Genomic DNA, 19,964 nt, shown 5'->3' with positions numbered 1-19,964 from the left:
CGTTTCTCTTTTAATGGACATAATCTGTGTGGGCAGTTATGCACAGATCAGAGATGTATGTCTTCTTTTTAAAGGCATGAATTCTAACACAAACAAATTACCAACAAAATGCAGAGGAATTAAATTATTAAATAAGTTGGATGAGGCAGCGGAGTGTTTTTTCAAATCTTGGCATGATATGTCCAATCATTTAAAAGATCACCCAGAGAGGAGGCCATTACAGTTATTAGTATGTGAGTGTGAGTGTGAGTGTGTGTGTATGAGAGAGAGAGACAGAAAGAGTATGTATTTATAGACTGTATGGGCTCCTCGCAGAAGGCCCTGTCACCTTGCCTGAGAGAAGTGCTTTGTCAAGGGTTACTCCTGCCAACAAAAGAATCCACTTCACAAATCATACAACTAATCATACCCTAAGCATCATCGCATGCTCTGTCTAGTACTTCATCATGACAGGAACATAGTTTCAGACAAGCAATATGACTGCTTATAATATTGCTCCTACACAACAGTTCAATAAATAAAAAGTAAATAATGAGTAACTTATATTTGAACACAATATTTTCAGTTAGTCTATTTCCAGACTCACTCATTTATTTTATTTCTAGATGAATTAGTATGTTTCAATGTAAGAGTTTAATAAATTATTCAGTGACTCACTCACAAACACACATGTCACCACCTACTGGAATATCAATGTAACTTGTAGCGAGTTCCACTGTTATAACTGCACCTGTCATATGCACTGTTGTAGTTATTATTACTCATACTTAAGTAGGAGCAATAAAAAATAACAATGTTTTCTTTAGTAAGCTGCATTAATTATGTAGTGAAACATTTTCTGTTTGTTCTCCCCCTGCATTGATGAGACATCCTTGAGCCTACAATTGGACAGTAAATTAAAATATGGTTTGCAGTGGGTTTGATATTTCGTTCATTAAATTACATTTCAGTTTCTAAACTCAATAGCCATTTGTCAGCTTCAACTATCTTGTTTGTGAACCCTGCAGTATTTCATTTTGCTAATGCAGACATGCACCAGTTAGGAAGATCCTGATGTCCTTTTTTCCCAGCAATCAACTTTCATCTAATCTCACACAATGGGCAATAAAAGCAGCTGTGGAAGTGGTGGAACATGGCTTATAAAACACTGCTGAAGCAATACAACAAAAAAAGTTGCAGTTAATCTAATATAGCTCTCAGGCCCAGCTGTGCTCGCAGTCGGCAGCCCATCCCTGGGGTAAAGCAATCAGAGGAGTAGCTTGTACAATTGTGGAGTTTTATTCCTGTCATGAATGTCAATACCCCTGTGGCAACATGAACAGATGTATGGTGGGTCTCACACCTTAGAGGACAGGTTGTTTGGCTGACAAGAGAAAACTGACTGTCCTTGGAGCACTTAAACCAAACAAATGCCTTTATCTTTCATCAATTGATAGTAGATTCGGTTTACATGATATTCAAGCCATTAGCATCACAGTTTAAATTATATTCAAGCCTTTAGGTCCAATACACAGCTTATTGTTTAGTTTCAAGCCATTAAAACTGTTCCACTTGCCATTTGTACAATTAATAAATTGACTGAACAAACTAAAAGTAGCTTTTAGCCTTTTTTACTGAATTTATTTATTGTACAATTAAGTGAAAGAATTGTAAGCCAAATGCATTAATGTGACCCAAGTGGATTTGAAATGAAGTAAACAAACAGCATGTAGAGAAGGTTATTCAAATCTTGTCCTGGATGGCCAATGCGCTGCAGAGTTTAGCTCCAACCCTGATCAAACTCACCTACCTGTGATTTTCTAATGATCCTGAAGACACTGATTAGCATGCTCAGGTGTGTTTGATCAGGGTTGGAGCTAAACTCTGCAGTGCATTGGCCCTCCAGGACAAGATTTGAATAACCGTGATGTAGAGCATGGCAATCTTGGAGTAATTATTCCATACAATACAACTTAATTGTTTATATACTATATTGTCTATAGACTACAGTATATATAACAGTAGTATATTTGTACACTACATTATTTTTGCCTCATGTAATAAAGCTGAAGGTGGATGCCCTTTCAGAATCACGATGATGACGATGAAGTCCAGTTATTTTGGCTGATATTCATTCAATAGACTTGTGCATCTGCATGATCCAATTTTCTTAAAAGCCATTTTGTAGATACATCCTGACATGGCTTAATCGCATTTAGAGTTTAGTATGCACATACACACACACATATCAATGTCATATATGCCTGTAAAGCTTTCCCATCGATAGAGTGCAGAACAAGATCATGTTCATAATATTCAACATATTCTTCCTGCACTCTTTTAAGATTCAATCTATAATCTGTTCTTTTACTACATTGTTCTGACTGCATTACGCTATAGCATTCACTGCTGCTGTGGTGTCTATAAACTGTTCATACTGGGTCCAAAATAGCTCTGATGATTAGAAAAGCATGCAACAGGAACTAATTACTGCAAACTGCGGGCTGGGGACACGTGAAGTCACACACTGTGTTGCTTTGAACATCCTGTTTGGGAAACAGAAGACCCCTTCCCGTTTCCTCTGTTGTGGTTACAGAAACAAGAGACTGCATGGCTCCTTGGCACTAAAATGACTTTGACTTTTAATATTTTCTTATTTTATGTTTGCTATTTTGAAACGGAACTTTCTTAAATATTGATTACTTTGTTTTCAGTGGTTCTGTTTTTGGACTAAAATAGAAGTTTGGGTGAAACAAAGGATTTTTATCTGGTGTTTATATATTTATAGATATATAATCTGCTATTTGTACATATATTCTGCTGCACACAAGGGGCCACAAATGGGACCCATTATTTTTGCATAGACTTGCAGCTTTTAATCAGCTGGTCCCATTTTACTTTAATTCACACTGGTATCTTGGCAGAATAACCATCACTATGGATATGTTCCACTAACATCTGAGAACTAGAAAATGTACTAATATAGACTATACTCAGCAGTAAATCTTGTTTTATTGAAAATCATTATTTAACATAAATGGCACATTCATACATTTTTGTGATTGGACGTTGGCATTGGACTGTCAGATTTCAAGATAAGCGAGGAGAGTGAACCCAGATTCAATGACATCATTGTTCTGAGTTAAGCATTCCAGAACGACACGTGGGAGATCTTGCAAGTCAAGAGCACACGCAGCACTGATTTATGATGATGTTGCATTTGCACTTGTGTGTGTGGTGGCCAGCAGGATTGAGATACACATGAGTAACATATGTGACCTGCATGACTTGAATATGTGGTGGGTGTACAGTATATACAGTATGGGTGTGTATATGTGAGATGATATAAATGCTGTGTCGGATCAAGACTAGAACACCCCCTATGATGAAGATGCAGGCATTTTGGGAATGTGCTGCCAAGTTTTGACATTAAAACAACCAGGAATATCTGACTGGTAAATTGTGTGTGTGAAGTTCATTGACCAAGAAACTCTTGCTGGTTAAACTAAAGTCTGATGGGGCTTCCAGCATCCCATGCTGGAAACCATCATCCAAAACACTACACATACTGGTCTTTTCCACAGGGTTGAGAAACGCTATGACACTTTAGCAATCAGTCAAGATAATGTAGCCATTTTGTCAGTTCACGTGAATCGTGTGAGCAGATGTTTTGTACAAAATGGTTCTGTCCTGGTAGTCCTCTCTCTCGTGTTAATGTCAGTTGGGAGTTGTAGAGGAGGCAGGCACCACTTTCTCCCCCATCCACCCCTTCTAATCTCTGCTTTTACCATGAGGCAAACAACTCACCTAAAATACATCTAAAGAATTCTAATGCAATAAAAATTACATCTTTTAAACAAAAGGCAGTCACAATCAAATGAAGCTTATACTTTAATTACCGTGGGATGAACAGGGTTTAGGTTACATAAACTGTATGCAAAATAAATATTGTGTCAATATGTTATGATAGCAACTATTCCAATATTTTCAATGTATCCATGCAGTCTCTTATCTCTTCTTAGTTTTTATGAACTACTGATTCTTTCCTCAGTACTGCCCCTGTGTTCCCTAACATGCTATGTTTCAAAGTTCTGCCTGAGGAGGAGGAAGGTCTACCCTGATTCACAGCATACCGGCCGTGCCTGAAGTCCTGAGTTCACACCACAGTTAGGTTAATAACATTCCCTGGCAGTTCTTGACTCATCCTCACAGACAATCTGCAAGATACTTTTGCCATTACAGCTGTTTGGGATACAGTAAACAGTAACTAGAAGCCCCCTCATTCAAGGTGTTGTGAGAAGTTTTGTATATAGCAGGCTATAAGTGTTATGCTTTTTATAATGCTTTTGATTTTAAAATTGTGGTGTAGTGTAAACTGTCTTTGATATTAACTCCGTTCAACTTCATGAAATGTAAATTGGAAAAGCTTCTATGCACGCCACTTTTCTGTGAGTTACTTTAAGATACTTGTTTGTGTAGATTTATGAGTATTTTTTATATATTGCAAAGACTAGAAACTGAGTGTAACTTGAGAAATGTGCACTAGGTCAGAGGTCAAGTGGAACTTTCTAACTCCAGAGTTCATTCAAAGTTCTGTCTCCTCAAACAGGCTTTCTGAGGACAGTTGTGGGAAACTCATAAAAACAGCAAACACGTTGTGACCACAGATCATTAAAACCACTGTGGTATTGATTTGTTTCCTCAAAGTGAAACAACACAGAACCATCAATATCTTAAATTTAATTTAAAGCATGAAAAATGCATAAGAAGTCCAGTCATAGTGCTTTAAAATCTCTCGGTTTTAATAGTTTTATTGTATTTTAACGTCCTATCGATCAACCCTTTTAATCAAAATTGATAAAGCTAATAATTTATTGTGCTCTTTAATATAGTTTAGCATGAATGCACACATTAGAGAGAGCACACAGAGCATAAGTCAAAAGTAAACTCTTTTTCATTGGACATACACAAACAATCAGTGCAACCTCTATTTAGTTGCACCCACCTGTCTGCCCTGTGGTCAAGAGTTAAGCATCCCACAAGCCACTGCATGTTTAGAGCATGCTGGGTTATAGCCTCTTTTAAAGCATGGAAAACACCATTGCCAGACTGTCTGCAAAAACTAAGATGCCAGATGCCCTGCATGCCTTCAGTGGCATTTATCAGGATGTGAGCAACCACATAAGAAAGCTCTCAGCATGCCACTGTAGTGTGTGGTGGGGTTGGGAGCTGAGCAATATAAGGGCTCTTCAACTCTTTCTCTCTCTGTCCTCCACTTACCTCTATGGCAAGAGTCATACTGAAGCCAAATAACTTGGACTTTTGGTTCCAAAAGAGTTGCACACACATTTTAATTTCTTTAATGGAAGTTTGTTGAAGCAGTGTGCCATAAATGCAATTTGGGTTTAATGTCAAAACTTTGACAAAGGGCAAGCACTGATCCAACAAACTTTTAACAGAATCTTTTACCTGACAGAAGAACCCTGAGGACAGGTGATTTAGTTTCAAAGCACTCCGTTACTGAACCTGTGAAGCATTTAGTCAGTGTCAAAAGACTCAAGGTTAGGAGTGTTTTTTTTTTTTATTATTTTTATTATCTAAAGAACCCTGTGGTATCAATTCTGCATATATTGTGTTAGGTTATTTAATATTTACTAATGTCAGTTCCAGCTTTATTACTAACGTTACTTCATTAAAGTAACGTTAGCTATAACTAAGTTAGTCTTTGCACATGACAATTAGCAAGTTACTTGTTTTTATTGGGATAGAGACTATACCACATTTATGACTTAATTAATAACTATTAACGTTAGTAACTGGATCAGAGTAATGGAAAAAGTGCAAATAACATAAAAATATAACGTTAGGCTTATTTTAATATATAACTTAGCGTTAATAGATGAAAGTAACGTTAAAATCGCTTGCCGTAACTTTGCATTTAAAAACGAGGTTTTTCAAGACTAAACGGCTTTATAAATTCTTATAGCCTACACATCAAATCTGTCGGTCACGTATATTATGTTAAGCATGATTAAAAAAAAGTCAGCCAAGCACAAAATATTTCAATTCAAACTCACCTTGAAGGTCGCGCAAGCGATTTTACTTAGCCTAATGTTCTTCGATCCAAATTAATCAACTCCCCTCAGAGAGCAGACACTCAGAAGTCAAACACTCATTCTGCATGAATTGTCCCTGCTGTTACTGCGTTTCCCTGCGAAGAAAGCTGAATGATGCTGACTGCTGACAAATCCCGCAAGGATGCGATTACAACGCGCCTGAACGCGCTTTCATTGGAATGCGCGCCGGGATGCTGCGTCTGCAGGTCTACACTCCGCGCACGGGGCGTCATTGTTGTGAACCGATTTCATGCGGTTGTTTGAGACCCAAACAGTTCCCTTATTTTAGTTCTCAAAAAGGCTACATTATGTAATTTATGTATAGTAAAGTTTGTAAGCAACAGTAGAGGAGTCGAAAAACTGATTTTTGTGTCGGTGAGTCTCAGGTATAACCGTTAATTTTTGAAATGCGTGAGCCCGCGAATTTCTCAGGAGGACAGAAAAAAATGCTTTTAATAATGTTTTCTCGCATGGCTAACCCTGGTTTAACACTTCCGTCTGTAAAAAATGGGGCAGATTGTATCTATTAAATTATTAAAAACAGTTTCTTAAATGGCTGATGTTTGTAGTAGCCTAGTCATAGTTAAAATATGTGGAATAGACAAACTCATAGAGGATAAGCTTAAGGACCATGCAGCAGCAATTAAAATATTAGACTGCTATTTGGCGCTCCACCAAAACTAATTCAGTTCTGAATATTGTTCTGCAGAAGATGTTACCTTGGGCTGTCATTCCTCCTCTTTTATCATGAAGCTCCTTGCCAGAAATATCTGATTCAGAGAGATACATCAATATTTAAAGTCACAGCTGAAGTGTTGGGACTGGTGACTGATTCAGATTATATTTTGAAGATGAATAGTAGGCTATGCCTTACAGTTGCATTTATGATGTGGGGGCTGAAATTTATAAGCCATTTAGTTTAACCATTTCTGTTAATAAATAAACGTTATTTAATGCAGTCCTTTAATAATTTGATACTGAGATGAGTTTCTAAAATACAATTATGGATTGAGTTGCTCTGTTGTCAGTCTAATGGCCTTCCCCTGTGTTAGAAGATGAGAGCTTTTGGTGTCTCACATTTCCTTTTGATTCCCCTGCCCTGGTAGACAGGAGCACTGAGGCATAATGATTACACGAATGAACATAATCATGCCTTTCTCTTAACCGTGCTGTCATTAGTCTTGCAAATACAGCGATGGCTGTTGGGTGATTCTGAGACAAGCGGATGACATGACTGGCATACCCATCTTTTATATCAGAAGTCAGGGTGGGCATGACCGGGGGGACCATTTACCCTTTGTGCCCAGAGAAACTGATGGAGAGCTCACCAGCAGGCACACAATGAGCTCTGTGAAGCACAAAACAAACGTAGTACTGTTTGGGCTACTTTTTGCTGTTTACTGTGCTAGGAGAAAGTTCCACCCACACAGAGCTCTAGAGCTGCTGTCGTCTTTGGTCCATACCACCAGCTTGAAGGCCTACTCCATCCTTTTGTGCAAGCAAAAATTACCAGTGCATTTGAAAATGGAATTTATTTTACCACACAATTCATAACCAACATTTAGTTTTACCTAACCTTTCACTGTTTATTTGTCACACATTGATAGTGAAAATTATCTGTGAAAAGAGAAATGTAAGGAGGAATGGCACTATAAAAAAAAATGAAAAGAAGAAAAATGTAAGGTACAATGGCTAAACAGTATTTGGACTTTTATGGACACTTAAGACACTTTAAAAATGTGAGATTTTCATTGCATTATACTAAAAGTCAATGGCTTCTCCAAACAAACCAGTTTCAGAAATGACTTTATTCAGTTATTTTAACCAAATATTAACTATTATTAACTATTATAATAATTAGTTATTAGTTGATTGAATTATATTTTTGATTGAAATGCCTAAATACCTTTTGGCACCACTAGAATAGATATGAAAATGTAAATATCAGTAAACGCAGTTATATACAATGCAGATATTTTTGTGAACTGTGATGTGTCTGGGGGCTTTGGGTTTTTGGGGTGGGCCTGTCTGTCGACAAACAGAGGATCCAGGTCACTGTTGCCCCTGGACTCACCTGCCCAGACAAGTTACTTCATTAAAAAGTGAAAAACGGCACCATGGGAAAAAGTACTAATACTTTCTCAAACCAAACATTCTACAAATCCCACAATATCCTTTAGTCATCATCTAATCATCTTGAGAAATATGGTCACATTGATGTTTCCAAAACACTCACATGAGTCATGTCCAATGACAGATTTATGATAATGTCTTACAGATAAAAACACGTAAACAGCATGTTGCGTGTGTAAAGCATGACACGTACCTTTTCAGGGGCACATTTCTGTCATAATCATACAGCTATCAATACTGTCCGTACATGCAGTCCAAACAAAGATAAACAATGAGAGTGATGTCACTCCCTCTGAGTGCAGCAGAAGATGCCTGTTGTTTGATGGTGTAGTCTTTTCACTGTCTTGTGTTAAGGCCACAGATTTTACCCCTCACCTGCTTCCCGCTGGATCAGATCGGTTTGACCCTACTGTGAGACAAAGCTCAGATTATTGAAAACTAAGCCTCCATTCAATGACGCCAAAAGATGATAAATTAACAACGATGATGAATTAATGTCACAATAAGGTCATTGATTCATCCGAGCCAAGTTTGGCTTGAATTGTGACAAAAGTGAATGGCTTGGTTCCCCACTGGCCAGACTTTGCAAAGCAGCTGAAAGTGCAAATAGATAAATATAGAACATAGTGATTAAAAAATTTGTGTTTTACTTGGCTTATTAGAATTTTGCACTGAGCGATTCCGTGCTGCAATACATCTGTTTGGAAAAATTTGTTGAACAGAGAAAGCCTAAGGGCAAGACATTTCGCCATTAAAGAAAAAGAAGTGCACCTGTTCTTGTTCTAAGAAAACATTCTTTGCTTATATTGGTGGGGTGCTATTATTTTGCGTTATGGGTCATGATGTTCATCATAATTAGTATAAAGTGGTGCAAATCCAATATAGGATAACACTAAATCACCTGAATACAAATAAAATAAAATAATCAAATAAATAGTATTTATCCTGTTATAAAAAATATTACATACTTTTTCTTTTACATATAATTTTCCGGACACTATTGTCTAGAGTGCACATGATGGAGACACTTTCTCTGGAGTAATCTGGTAATCCGTGTCTTGCTCAAAGGAACATTGTAACATCGAGCGGGTCGCTGTGAACAGAGCTGTTTTTGACAAGGTAAAGAGGGTGTTGTTTTACGCTACACTTGAGAAATCTTAACCAAAGTATGTTATAGACTTTTCATTAAGATCCTAAAGAATCATATCAACATGACCCCTTTAATTCAAACGTAGTCCATTACAAATGTGCACAATTTGTCCAGTAGGGGGCAGAAAATTGAATTTCTTAATTTCTTAGGATTTTCTGCCGCCTACTGGACAAATATGCATAAAACGTCCTGAGAAACAGAAAAACAGTATGATGTTTCTGTCTACTTAAGTTTGGGCACATCGCCCACTCTGAATCAACAGTCATAGCGGTCAAACAGGAAGTAGAACTAAGCGATGCCACTACATGCTGAAAGGTGAATAGACAGAATTTAGCGCCTATACAAAATAGGTAGACTTTTAGTAAAAATAAATATTTATGCTAAAACTATAAATAATGCAACCAGAGCAATAAAAGCTTTTCATATGGATGTCAGGAACTGTAGGTCCACTGTCTAAACATGTGTAAGTTTCTTAACATGTGTTTTTTTATTTTTTACGGGGTCATGTTTATAAAAAAATTTTTAATGCCAAAAACTCTAGAAATTGAATTTAGTTAAATATCAATACAGTGACTAAAACTCATCAGTAGATAGGCCTAGAATAAAAAGTGAAATCTGGAGATTTGAAAGAAAATATAAATGAAGATAAACATAAAAGCAAAAGAACTTCAGGAATGTTTTAAATATCTAGGGAGTTTTTGTCAAATTCTGTAAAAATGTTTAACAAACCCTGGTTAATTTCTGACCCTGTAATGCACTGTTCTATGCTATATTAATATTTAACAATACATATGTCACTGCCTTTCTCTTTTTATGTCAAAGGAAATGTATGTGTTGATACTGGAGTACAGTACATCCATGGGGCGTCAGAAAAAAACCCAGTCTACTAAAAAAGTCTGACCATCTCAACCTGATCCCTGAGACGGGCAAAGAAACATTTTACAGTAACAAAGGATATAAAGTAGATGCAAACTCCACCAGATGTGCATATGAAGCTGGAGAGGAAATTATTCAATACCGTGGTTCCAACACAGAAAGAAACCAAGGGTGTGACTGACAGCTCAGCTTGCAAGATGATGATGAGAAACCAAGAATGCAGCATGTTTTTGCTTTGGTCAGAAATGACATGCTGATTGATGTTGGAGCTTCAGACCTCCATAGGATCTCTCTTGACTCCTGGCAGTATTATATCAACATGGGTGATAGTTTCAATGTTGCAGGGTATGATGGGCTGAGAATATGATCTACATTCATTTGCAATTATTGCTCACTAAATGATCCATAGTGTTAAATGTTGTGTATGTATGTCCGTTTAATGTTTCTGCTTGTGGATATGCTGCTGGAGGACTTCCCCAAGATTGTTTGCTGTTGAAAAGAGAAGTTAGTAAGATCAAATGGGATGGATCCTTTTCTGTTTCCCCTCCTCATAATGAACCTCTCCCTGCTCACACTGAATCTGCTTCTCAAGAAAAAGCCTGCTAGTACCCAGTTTGCGTTATCTGTGAGAATGGAGAAGACATGCCAGCTGATCATGTAATTGTGACCATTTCATTAGGTATGTGTTGAGAAGGACTGGGTATTATGAGGATGGCGCTGTCTGAAGTCAGCGCATTTATATATGTAAGAGATCCATTTTGTCATTGCAAATTGAGAGCTTTGAATGTGTGTATGTTTTGAAGGGTGTCTAAAAGCACAAGCATCAAGCCTATTCATCCCCTGTATCCCAACCGAGAAAATGGAGGTCATCGATAAGCTGTGCTTTGGCAATATTGCCAAGATCTTTCTGGAGTACGAAGAGGCATTATGGGAAAATTATGCCACATTTATGAGGATGACACACCTACCTCAGTATCCACCAATGAAATGCAGTGAAATTTTCAGTAATTTTAAATATATGTTAAATTTATTATTTTACATTTGCATGTATTTGCTTTTATGAGAAATCTGGATATGTACAATTACTCTTGAAACCCACTGACTATAATTCATAGGAAAATACAGGAAAACAGCCAAAACCCTTGTTTCAAAGATTCAAAATAATATTGATAATAATAATTTGTAGTAGTAGTACTAGCATTATAATTATTATGACTATGACTATTTTCTAATAGCGGAACCATTAGATATTGCAGCACAAGTTTCCAGAGGGAGCATTCTATGCTGATACACATCCTTCGATGCCGGTTGTTGATGTGACCATCTCCGTTCTAAAGTGTTCTGCTATTATCTTCTTACACTTATGAAAATATTTACTACGTAGCTGTTTCAAGCGTTGCAGATTTTATGGTCATGGCTTTAAATACAATTGGCCAGCCTTGCAAGAGTATATTTAGGTACGTTAAGTAGTGAACTGGCAGCACAATGAGTTCTCTCATCTCTGATGTAGTGTGTTAGTCAATGTGTATTCATTTTTAAAGTTGTGTGTTAGTCTTAAACAAAGCCAGAGTGACTCATTTGAACCCTTTAACATATTGTTTGTCCTCATTAAAATGTATAAGACCTTCTCATGGAAGGATTTTGGTTTCTTAACTATTCCTCTGTGAAAAATGATCAGACTTTTAAGTGATTGAGGTGCTGAAGCTACAGTGATTGTATTATTTATTTCGATTAGCTGCAGCTAGCATAAAAATAATCAGTGATGCTCAGAAATGTTTACATTTGTAATGTCCTTTTATTGTTTTGAACAGGTGTCTTCAGGCTGTTGTCACCCACAGGTGTTTGCAGGCAACATCCACATTTCACACTACAGTCTTTCAGTCAGACTCCAACAGAACGTGTGTGGTCCGCTTTGGGAGGCAGAAGTATGAGAGGATGTATCCCGTTCTGTTGGTGAGACCTGATGGATCCACTATCAACATCAGATATAAAGAGCCCAGAAGAATAATGAAGGTTAGTGGATTATATTCCAGTTTCCAAACTTTTTGTTGAAGGTACACTACACACTTCAACCAAAAAGTCTAATTCTGCTGTTATTCACTAAATATCATGTTGATGGTAGATAAACGGAAATTTATTTTGAAGAACTGTTATACAATGGTAGTTTAAAATGTTTTAAAAAAGGTCCTAGGGTGAGTGTTTTGAGTCAGTTATCAACAGTTTTTACTGTATTTTATATTTCCTCCCAGATGCCTGTGGACATCACCACCCTCTCAGAGGAGGAGAGGAAAATCAGGATGCGCAAAAGAGAACCAAAGAGGGCAGCAAAACAGAAATTGGATGATTTTGAGGATGATTTCAAAGTTGATGATTACAGTAAATTCTGGAAGACAAAATAAATGGACTGATATTTAGATTATTCATGTTGTCTCACATGTAAAATATAGCAAATTTGTTTATGTCACCCTGCAATTAAAAAGTCTTCAAATGTTTGTAATTCTCTGATTTCTTTCTTTATTTTTAAATTTTAATTAAAATTTTTATTATTAAGTATTCTTATATTTACTGTACTAGTTAAAAACTTTTCCCCATTTTTATGGAATTAATTCATTAAGATTGTTAAATAAAACAACAAAATTATTTATTTTGTATATAAAGGCATGTAATTGTTTTTCTAGACCGTAAACTGTTAACTTTAAAATATATTAGTTTACAGCGTCCTCACTTGGTAATGTATAGCTGTCATATAATGCGTAACTCTCAGCATTGCATTCTCAGCATTCTTTGAAACAGGCTGATTAATTATTAATCAATTTAGCACCTGCTTCAAAGTTCACACTTTTGCCTCAGGCATTTTACAAAATGCCAGCTTCACCTGAACTCGTAACAGGCACCCCAGAGCCCGAGGTGCCCAGGAAGTTTACTTTGGAAGCTGCAGATATTGCTGTGGTTGTGGTCTACTTTGTGTTTGTGTTGGCAGTTGGAATATGGGTAAGTAAAAGCCGCCTGGTAATATTTGCATTGATTTAAAGAATTCTGCATGCCTAATTCTTGATGCAGAGATGGAACTGCTGTGTTTTTGATTTGTAGTCTTCAGTCAGAGCCAACCGTGGGACAGTTGGTGGATACTTCTTGGCTGGACGATCAATGACATGGTGGCCAGTGAGTTTTTTTGCGTTTACTCAATGAAGCTGGAATGTTTATTTTGTGGATGTCTACAAGGAAGCATCTTGATTTGACTGGAATTACAACCAGGAAAGCAGAAATAATAAATCAACCCAGTCTCTTAAGAGAACTGATTTCATGTAAAAACATTAAGAAGTGCGTGTGTTTCGTGTTAAATTAAATTAAATCACATACAACAGTTATAAACAAATTATACACTGAACAAAATTACAACACTTTTGTTTTTACCCCCATTTTTCATGAGCTGAACTCAAAGATCTTAGACTTTTCTTCTATGTACACAAAAGGCCTATTTCTCTCAAATATTGTTCACAAATCTGTCTAAATCTGTTTAAGTGAGCCCTTGTCCTTTGCCGAGATAATCCATCCACCTCACAGGTGTGGCATATCAATATGCTGATTAGACAGCATGATTATTGCACAGGTGTGCCTTAGGCTGGCCTCAATAAAAGGTCACTCTAAAATGTGAAGTTTTATCACAGAGCACAATGCCACAGATGTCACAAGTTTTGAGGGAGCATGCAATTGGCATGCTGACTGCAGGAATGTCAACCAGAGCTGTTGCCAGGGAATTTGAATGTTCATTTCTCTACCATAAGCCATCTCCAAAGGCGTTTCAGAGAATTTGGCAGTACATCCAACCGGCCACACAACCGCAGACCACGTGTAACCACACCAGCCCAGGACCTCCACATCCAGCATCTTCACCTCCAAGATCGCCTGAGACCAGCCACCCGGACAGCTGCTGCAAAAATCAGTTTGCATAACCACAAAATTTGCACAAACTGTCAGAAACCGTCTCAGAGAAGCTCATCTGCATGCTTGTCATCCTCATCGGGGTCTCGACCTGACTGCAGTTCGTCGTCGTAACCGACATGAGTGAGCAGTTGCTCACATTCAGTGGCATCTGGCACTTTGGAGAGGTGTTCTCTTCACGGATGAATCCCGGTTTTCACTGTACAGAGCAGATGGCAGACAGCGTGTGTGGCATCGTGTGGGTGAGTGGTTTGCTGATGTCAACACTGTGGATCGAGTGACCCATGGTGGCAGTAGGGTTATGGTATGGGCAAGCGTATGTTATGAACAAAACACAGATACATTTTATTGATAGCATTTTGAATGCACAGAGATACTGTGACGAGATCCTGAGGCCCATTGTGCCATTCATCAACGACCTTCACCTCATGTTGCAGCATGATAATGCACAGCCCCATGTTGCAAGGATCTGTACACAATTCCTGAAGCTGAAAACATCATTTGGGATGCTCTGGATCGGCGTATATGACAGCGTGTTCCAGTTCCTGCCAATATCCAGCAGCTTCAAACAGCCATTGAAGAGGGGTGGACCAACATTCCACAGGCCACAATCAACAACCTGATCAACTCTATGCGAAGGAGATGTGTCGCACTGTGTGGCAAATGGTGGTCACATCAGATACTGACTGGTTTCAGACCCCCCCAAATACATTAAAACTGCACATTTTAGAGTGTCCTTTTATTGAGGCCAGCCTAAGGCACACCTGTGCAATAATCATGCTGTCTAATCAGCATCTTGATATGCCCCACCTGTGAGGTGGATGGATTATCTCGGCAAAGGAGAAGTGCTCACTAACACAGATTTAGACAGATTTGTGAACAAGCTTTTGTGTACATAGACAAAGTCTTAGATCTTTAAGTTCAGCTATTGAAAAATGGTGCAAAAAACAAAGGTGTTGGGTTTATAATTTTGTTCAGTGTATTTACAGAAGATTCATATTTAATGTGAAGACATGTCTCTTTTATTTAGATTTGAGAGTGTTTTCTCAGTATGTCTTTCGTGTTATGTTTCAACAGATCGGAGCCTCTTTGATGTCGAGTAACGTAGGCAGCGGTCTGTTCATTGGATTAGCAGGAACAGGAGCTGCAGGGGGACTCGCAGTTGGGGGATTTGAGTGGAATGTATGGCTTTCCTACAAGCTTTGAGTGTTGTTACAGTAATTACTGATTGCATTTGAGAGATTGTTGTCTTAAGCGAATCAACTGTTTGACAGTTATATTGCATCGCATGCTGAAACAAAACAAGTGTGATGCTCTTTAGGCAGCATGGGTCCTCATTGCCTTGGGCTGGATATTTGTGCCTGTGTATATTTCTTCTGGAGTAGTTACAATGCCAGAGTATCTGAGGAAGAGGTTCGGGGGTCAGCGCATCCGAATCTACATGAGTGTGCTGTCTCTCATCCTCTACATTTTCACCAAGATATCAGTAAGGCTCCTTAGATTAACACATGTAAATTAAGTATTATTAAATAAAACAATCCAGTATAGTTGTAATAGTGTAATGTACATGTAATAAAGTGAATCATAATCATAATTCTGTTCTTTCCAGACAGACATTTTTTCAGGGGCTTTATTCATCCAGGTGTCGCTGGGGTGGGACCTGTACGTCTCCACTGTTGTGCTGCTAGCTGTCACTGCACTATACACTATAGCTGGTAATAAGTCAACACATACATTTCTTACATTTTAGATAACTTGTGCCTAAATGTGATTCTAGTTCAGGTGCTTTAATTGATGGCTTGTTTTAATGCAGGTGGGCTTACAGCAGTAATCTACACTGATGCCTTACAGACTGTCATCATGGTAATAGGAGCACTGGTCCTCATGTTCATAGGTATAGATCTCTGGTTGATGAAATGTTATACTTTTAATTATTCCAGGGTGAGTACAGTGATTCTTTTCAACTGAATTTTTCCCTGTCAGCATTCGACAAAGTTGGCTGGTATGAGGGTTTGCTGGTTCAGTATGAGAGAGCTGTACCTGCTATCACAGTTCCCAACACCACTTGTCATCTTCCTCGGTCTGATGCCTTCCATATCTTCAGAGATCCAGTGACAGGAGACCTTCCTTGGCCAGGCCTGATTTTTGGACTCACTGTTCTGGCCACATGGGTGTGGTGCACAGACCAGGTGAATTTAAAATACTGTAGATTTTAGCATAAATTCATATTCATCAGGGGATTTCACAAATGTTTCTCTTTAAACTTCGAGCAATTGCATATATTTCATGTTTGAAGGTGATAGTGCAAAGGTCTCTCTCTGCCAAAAACCTGTCCCATGCCAAAGGTGGTTCGGTACTCGGTGGCTACCTCAAGGTCTTTCCTATGTTTTTCGTCGTTATGCCAGGAATGATCAGCAGAGCTCTCTACCCAAGTACTACTCAGTCATTCTTTGCATTTCCCTTAATCCATTGTCTGGATTTAAGAATGATATTACCTGAACATTTATTAAACCAATGAAAAGGGGGATCATGGACTATCCACACCATTAATATGCATAAATGTAAAATCTCTCTTTTTATGGTAAATAGTGTGATAATGTTTGTGCATTTTCTAGATGAAGTAGGATGTGTGGATCCTGAGGAGTGTATGAAGATCTGTGGGGCCAGTGTGGGCTGCTCTAACATTGCCTACCCAAAGTTAGTTGTGGAGCTCATGCCAATGGGTATGACAACCTAATGTTTTCATCAGAATAATCATATGTGCTGCTTATATATATATATATATATATATATATATATATATATATATATATATATATGCATATGCTCTTTTTGGCATAAAAGAAAAATCTATCATTTTGACCCATACAATGTTTTTTGGCTATTGCTAAAAATATACCAAAGTGACTTAAGATACAATTTTATTTATAAAATAAAATAAATGTAATGCATAAGTTGTCAAATATGTTGCCTGCTACATCAGAGATTACAGAGCAACAATGATATTGTTATGCTAATACAGGTTTTTCTTTCCCTATAATTGTGTTGTAGGTTTGAGAGGTCTGATGATTGCTGTAATGATGGCAGCACTCATGTCCTCTCTCACGTCTATATTCAACAGTAGCAGCACTCTGTTCACCATGGACATATGGCAACGGATCCGGCCCCGGGCCACTGAGAGAGAGCTCATGGTAGTGGGCAGGTAGGCTGCTAAATGCTTTGTGGAAAAAAACTTTGGAACACTTTAATTTGTAAAATATTTTTCAGAAAATAAACAGAAGTATCTAAAAGAAGTGAATGCTACTAGTTCAATGAAGGTGCCCAGGAACTAGTTCTAACTAGTTCAACGAAAGTGGAAACATTCCACCACCAATTCCACCAAGTGGTTTAACCACATCAGAGTGGTTTTGTCGGTCCCGTTTTGGGCCGATAAAAGACAATTGATATGCAAACTGTCAAATTAAAATTAAAAACAGTTGTCCTTTTCCAAAATATACACTTTTATTTCACTAAAGAGGCGGAGTCTACTGGCTCTTCTTAATTGCTGATGTTTATTTACATCCACAGGGTGTTCATTTTATTTCTAGTGGCCCTGAGCATTGTGTGGATTCCAGTCATTCAAACAGCCAATAGTGGACAACTGTTTGACTACATTCAAGCCATTACTAGCTACCTGGCACCTCCCATCACCACAGTGTTCATTATGGCTATCTTCTGGGGCCGAGTAAATGAACAGGTGAATTAATTAACCTTTTTTTGTGCCTGTGCAGTTAAATTTTAATTTAAAATGCATTAAATTTAAATGGCCCATAACACTTGATGCAGTTTTGAAACATTCAAGTCAAGTTTCTTTTTTATCTTGCACAGGGTGCTTTTTGGGGTCTGATGGTGGGACTAGTGGTGGGCACTGTGAGGATGGTAATGGAATTTGTGTACAGCACCCCATCATGCGGAGAATCCGACCTGCGTCCTGCCCTGCTGAAAGATGTGCACTACCTGTATTTTGCTCTTATCCTGCTTGCACTGACAGCTCTGATCATCACAGCTGTCAGCCTCTGCACTGCACCTATTCCAGAGCAACATGTAACTATGAACCGCAATCAAAATGCATAAACATTTAATAAACATTTATATCAATTTGTATACAAAACTTACAAAAAGAAAGAGAGAGAAAAATGCTGCATGCCCAGTTACCTGGGGACTATCCATGTACTACGCTTAATTGGTTTAATACGCTTAATTTAAAAAAATTACATATTACAGACTAATCCCACTAATTTTTAATTTGAGTGGTTTTAATTTAAATTTATTTTATTTATTTCTCCCCTATTAATTTTCACAAAAATACGTTTTTTTGCTCCTTACAGTACCAAATCAACATGTACATTGACTGCCTTACTTTTGAATTAATTTACATAGGCAATACTTATTCATTTATTTACTTATTTATTTTTAATAGCATTAAAAACAGCAAAAAAAAGCAATATATGATGTATTATTTATTTATAAATTGATAATGCTTAATTTCAATAGTCCAGTTTAGACATTCTGTTAATTAGGGTCAGTTTTGGGGGCCATCAAAATAAAGTAACAGATATTAAGCAGATGGTCTAATACTAATACACTATTAATACTGTAGTGGAAATGTAGTGACAATGTTAATTGTAGTTAGATGAAAGTCTAAAGTAGACTATCAAAATAAAATGTTACATATCTATACATTTATAAGCAAAAAACAATATTAACAATGATATTGTAGGAGAAACAAACACTGAATATGAGCAAATATAAAGAGCTTATATTTCATTTTAGCTCGTTCGTTTGACCTGGTGGACAAGACACAGTAAAACGGAGCGTGTAGAGCTGGAAGACCCCTGGACCAGAGGGTCCAGACCAGCAGGCTCTGATCCCAGCACTACAGAGTCAGAGGGGTCAGATGAGGATACGCCTGCATGGTGGAAGCGTGCTGGAATGTGGCTGTGTGGTCTCTCCCATGCGGCTAAACAAGAGATGAGTGAGGAGGAACGGCAGGCTCTGGAAAGGAAACTCACCAGTATTGAAGAAGACCACACCTGGAAGACTGTCTGTAATGTGAATGCCCTCATTTTACTCACTGTCAATGTCTTTCTCTGGGGGTACTTTGCATGAATGTACTATAAAGAAACTCCCCAATACTGATGAAAAACACATCTGGTTGTTTGCAGTTACATGCCCTAATTTTATTTACTGTAAATGTTTTTTTTTCTTTATGTAAAATAAAAGATGGATGTGATTTTAAGCTGTTATTTTGGTATGTTTTTTTTTAAAGGGTCAGATTTTGAATTAATCTTTAATTTTAATAAAACACATTTTAAAAGCAGTTCGCTGTCCCACTGATAATAATTAAACATACTGTAGTAATGCATGCTGTGTCACAATGACAGTGCATAACATGTAAGATGCCTTGTAATCGTTCCCACCCAGGGGTGGGGCCTCACCAGGCTGCAAATGACTTTTATTGCACACTTATTATTTTATTATAACTTATTTTGAAATAATTTAACTTATTTAATAATTATTTTTATTTATTTATTTAACTTATTAACGCTAAAAACTTGAATGGATACCTAATGTACTATTTGGGATTCTTCTTGATTCTATAAATAAAAAAAGCTTGAAAGCCAGTAGCTTTGTTAGCATTCTGAAGAAGAGGCAGAGGAAGTTTCGTTCTACATGGGGTCCTTTGAATATTGTGCTGGACAATAGGGGGCCTCGGAAAGGTTGACCGT

At 37.6% G+C, this 19,964-nt stretch overlaps 4 protein-coding genes across 5 annotated transcripts in view; 3 read left to right on the top strand and 1 right to left on the bottom strand.

The window, feature by feature from the left end:
- Positions 1–6,284, bottom strand: part of bcar3 (BCAR3 adaptor protein, NSP family member) — a 68,124-nt gene extending 61,840 nt beyond the window's left edge. Inside the window, exon 1 of one of the 2 annotated variants that reach the window (XM_059503973.1) lies at positions 6,057–6,284. The gene's annotated coding sequence lies outside the window, so the exon portion shown is untranslated. The remainder of the gene's footprint in view (positions 1–6,056) is intronic. The other variant, XM_059503974.1, reaches the window with a different exon arrangement.
- Positions 6,285–10,169: 3,885 nt separating this feature from the next.
- paox1 (polyamine oxidase (exo-N4-amino) 1) lies at positions 10,170–11,250 on the top strand. The gene is given in 6 exon segments (XM_059502925.1): positions 10,170–10,263; positions 10,266–10,603; positions 10,694–10,730; positions 10,733–10,933; positions 11,058–11,189; positions 11,192–11,250. Coding segments are annotated over 6 exon segments (861 nt in total).
- A 258-nt stretch (positions 11,251–11,508) lies between these two features.
- mrpl55 (mitochondrial ribosomal protein L55) lies at positions 11,509–12,746 on the top strand. Its single transcript, XM_059502863.1, has 3 exons — positions 11,509–11,711; positions 12,066–12,267; positions 12,504–12,746. The coding sequence occupies exons 1-3, from the start codon at positions 11,662–11,664 to the stop codon at positions 12,651–12,653; spliced, it is 402 nt and encodes a 133-aa protein (XP_059358846.1). The 5' UTR covers positions 11,509–11,661; the 3' UTR covers positions 12,654–12,746.
- A 340-nt stretch (positions 12,747–13,086) lies between these two features.
- On the top strand, positions 13,087–19,547 carry slc5a9 (solute carrier family 5 member 9). The gene is made up of 13 exons (XM_059502862.1): positions 13,087–13,245; positions 13,345–13,416; positions 15,274–15,378; positions 15,518–15,682; positions 15,806–15,911; positions 16,010–16,090; positions 16,180–16,385; positions 16,493–16,628; positions 16,812–16,919; positions 17,248–17,398; positions 17,764–17,932; positions 18,064–18,279; positions 19,009–19,547. The coding sequence occupies exons 1-13, from the start codon at positions 13,117–13,119 to the stop codon at positions 19,342–19,344; spliced, it is 1,980 nt and encodes a 659-aa protein (XP_059358845.1). The 5' UTR covers positions 13,087–13,116; the 3' UTR covers positions 19,345–19,547.
- Positions 19,548–19,964: the final 417 nt, after the last annotated feature.

This window comes from Carassius carassius, chromosome 21 (assembly GCF_963082965.1).
Source record: "Carassius carassius chromosome 21, fCarCar2.1, whole genome shotgun sequence".
NCBI classification, from domain to species: Eukaryota; Metazoa; Chordata; class Actinopteri; order Cypriniformes; family Cyprinidae; genus Carassius; species Carassius carassius.
This window is presented reverse-complemented; position numbering and strand designations above follow the sequence as displayed.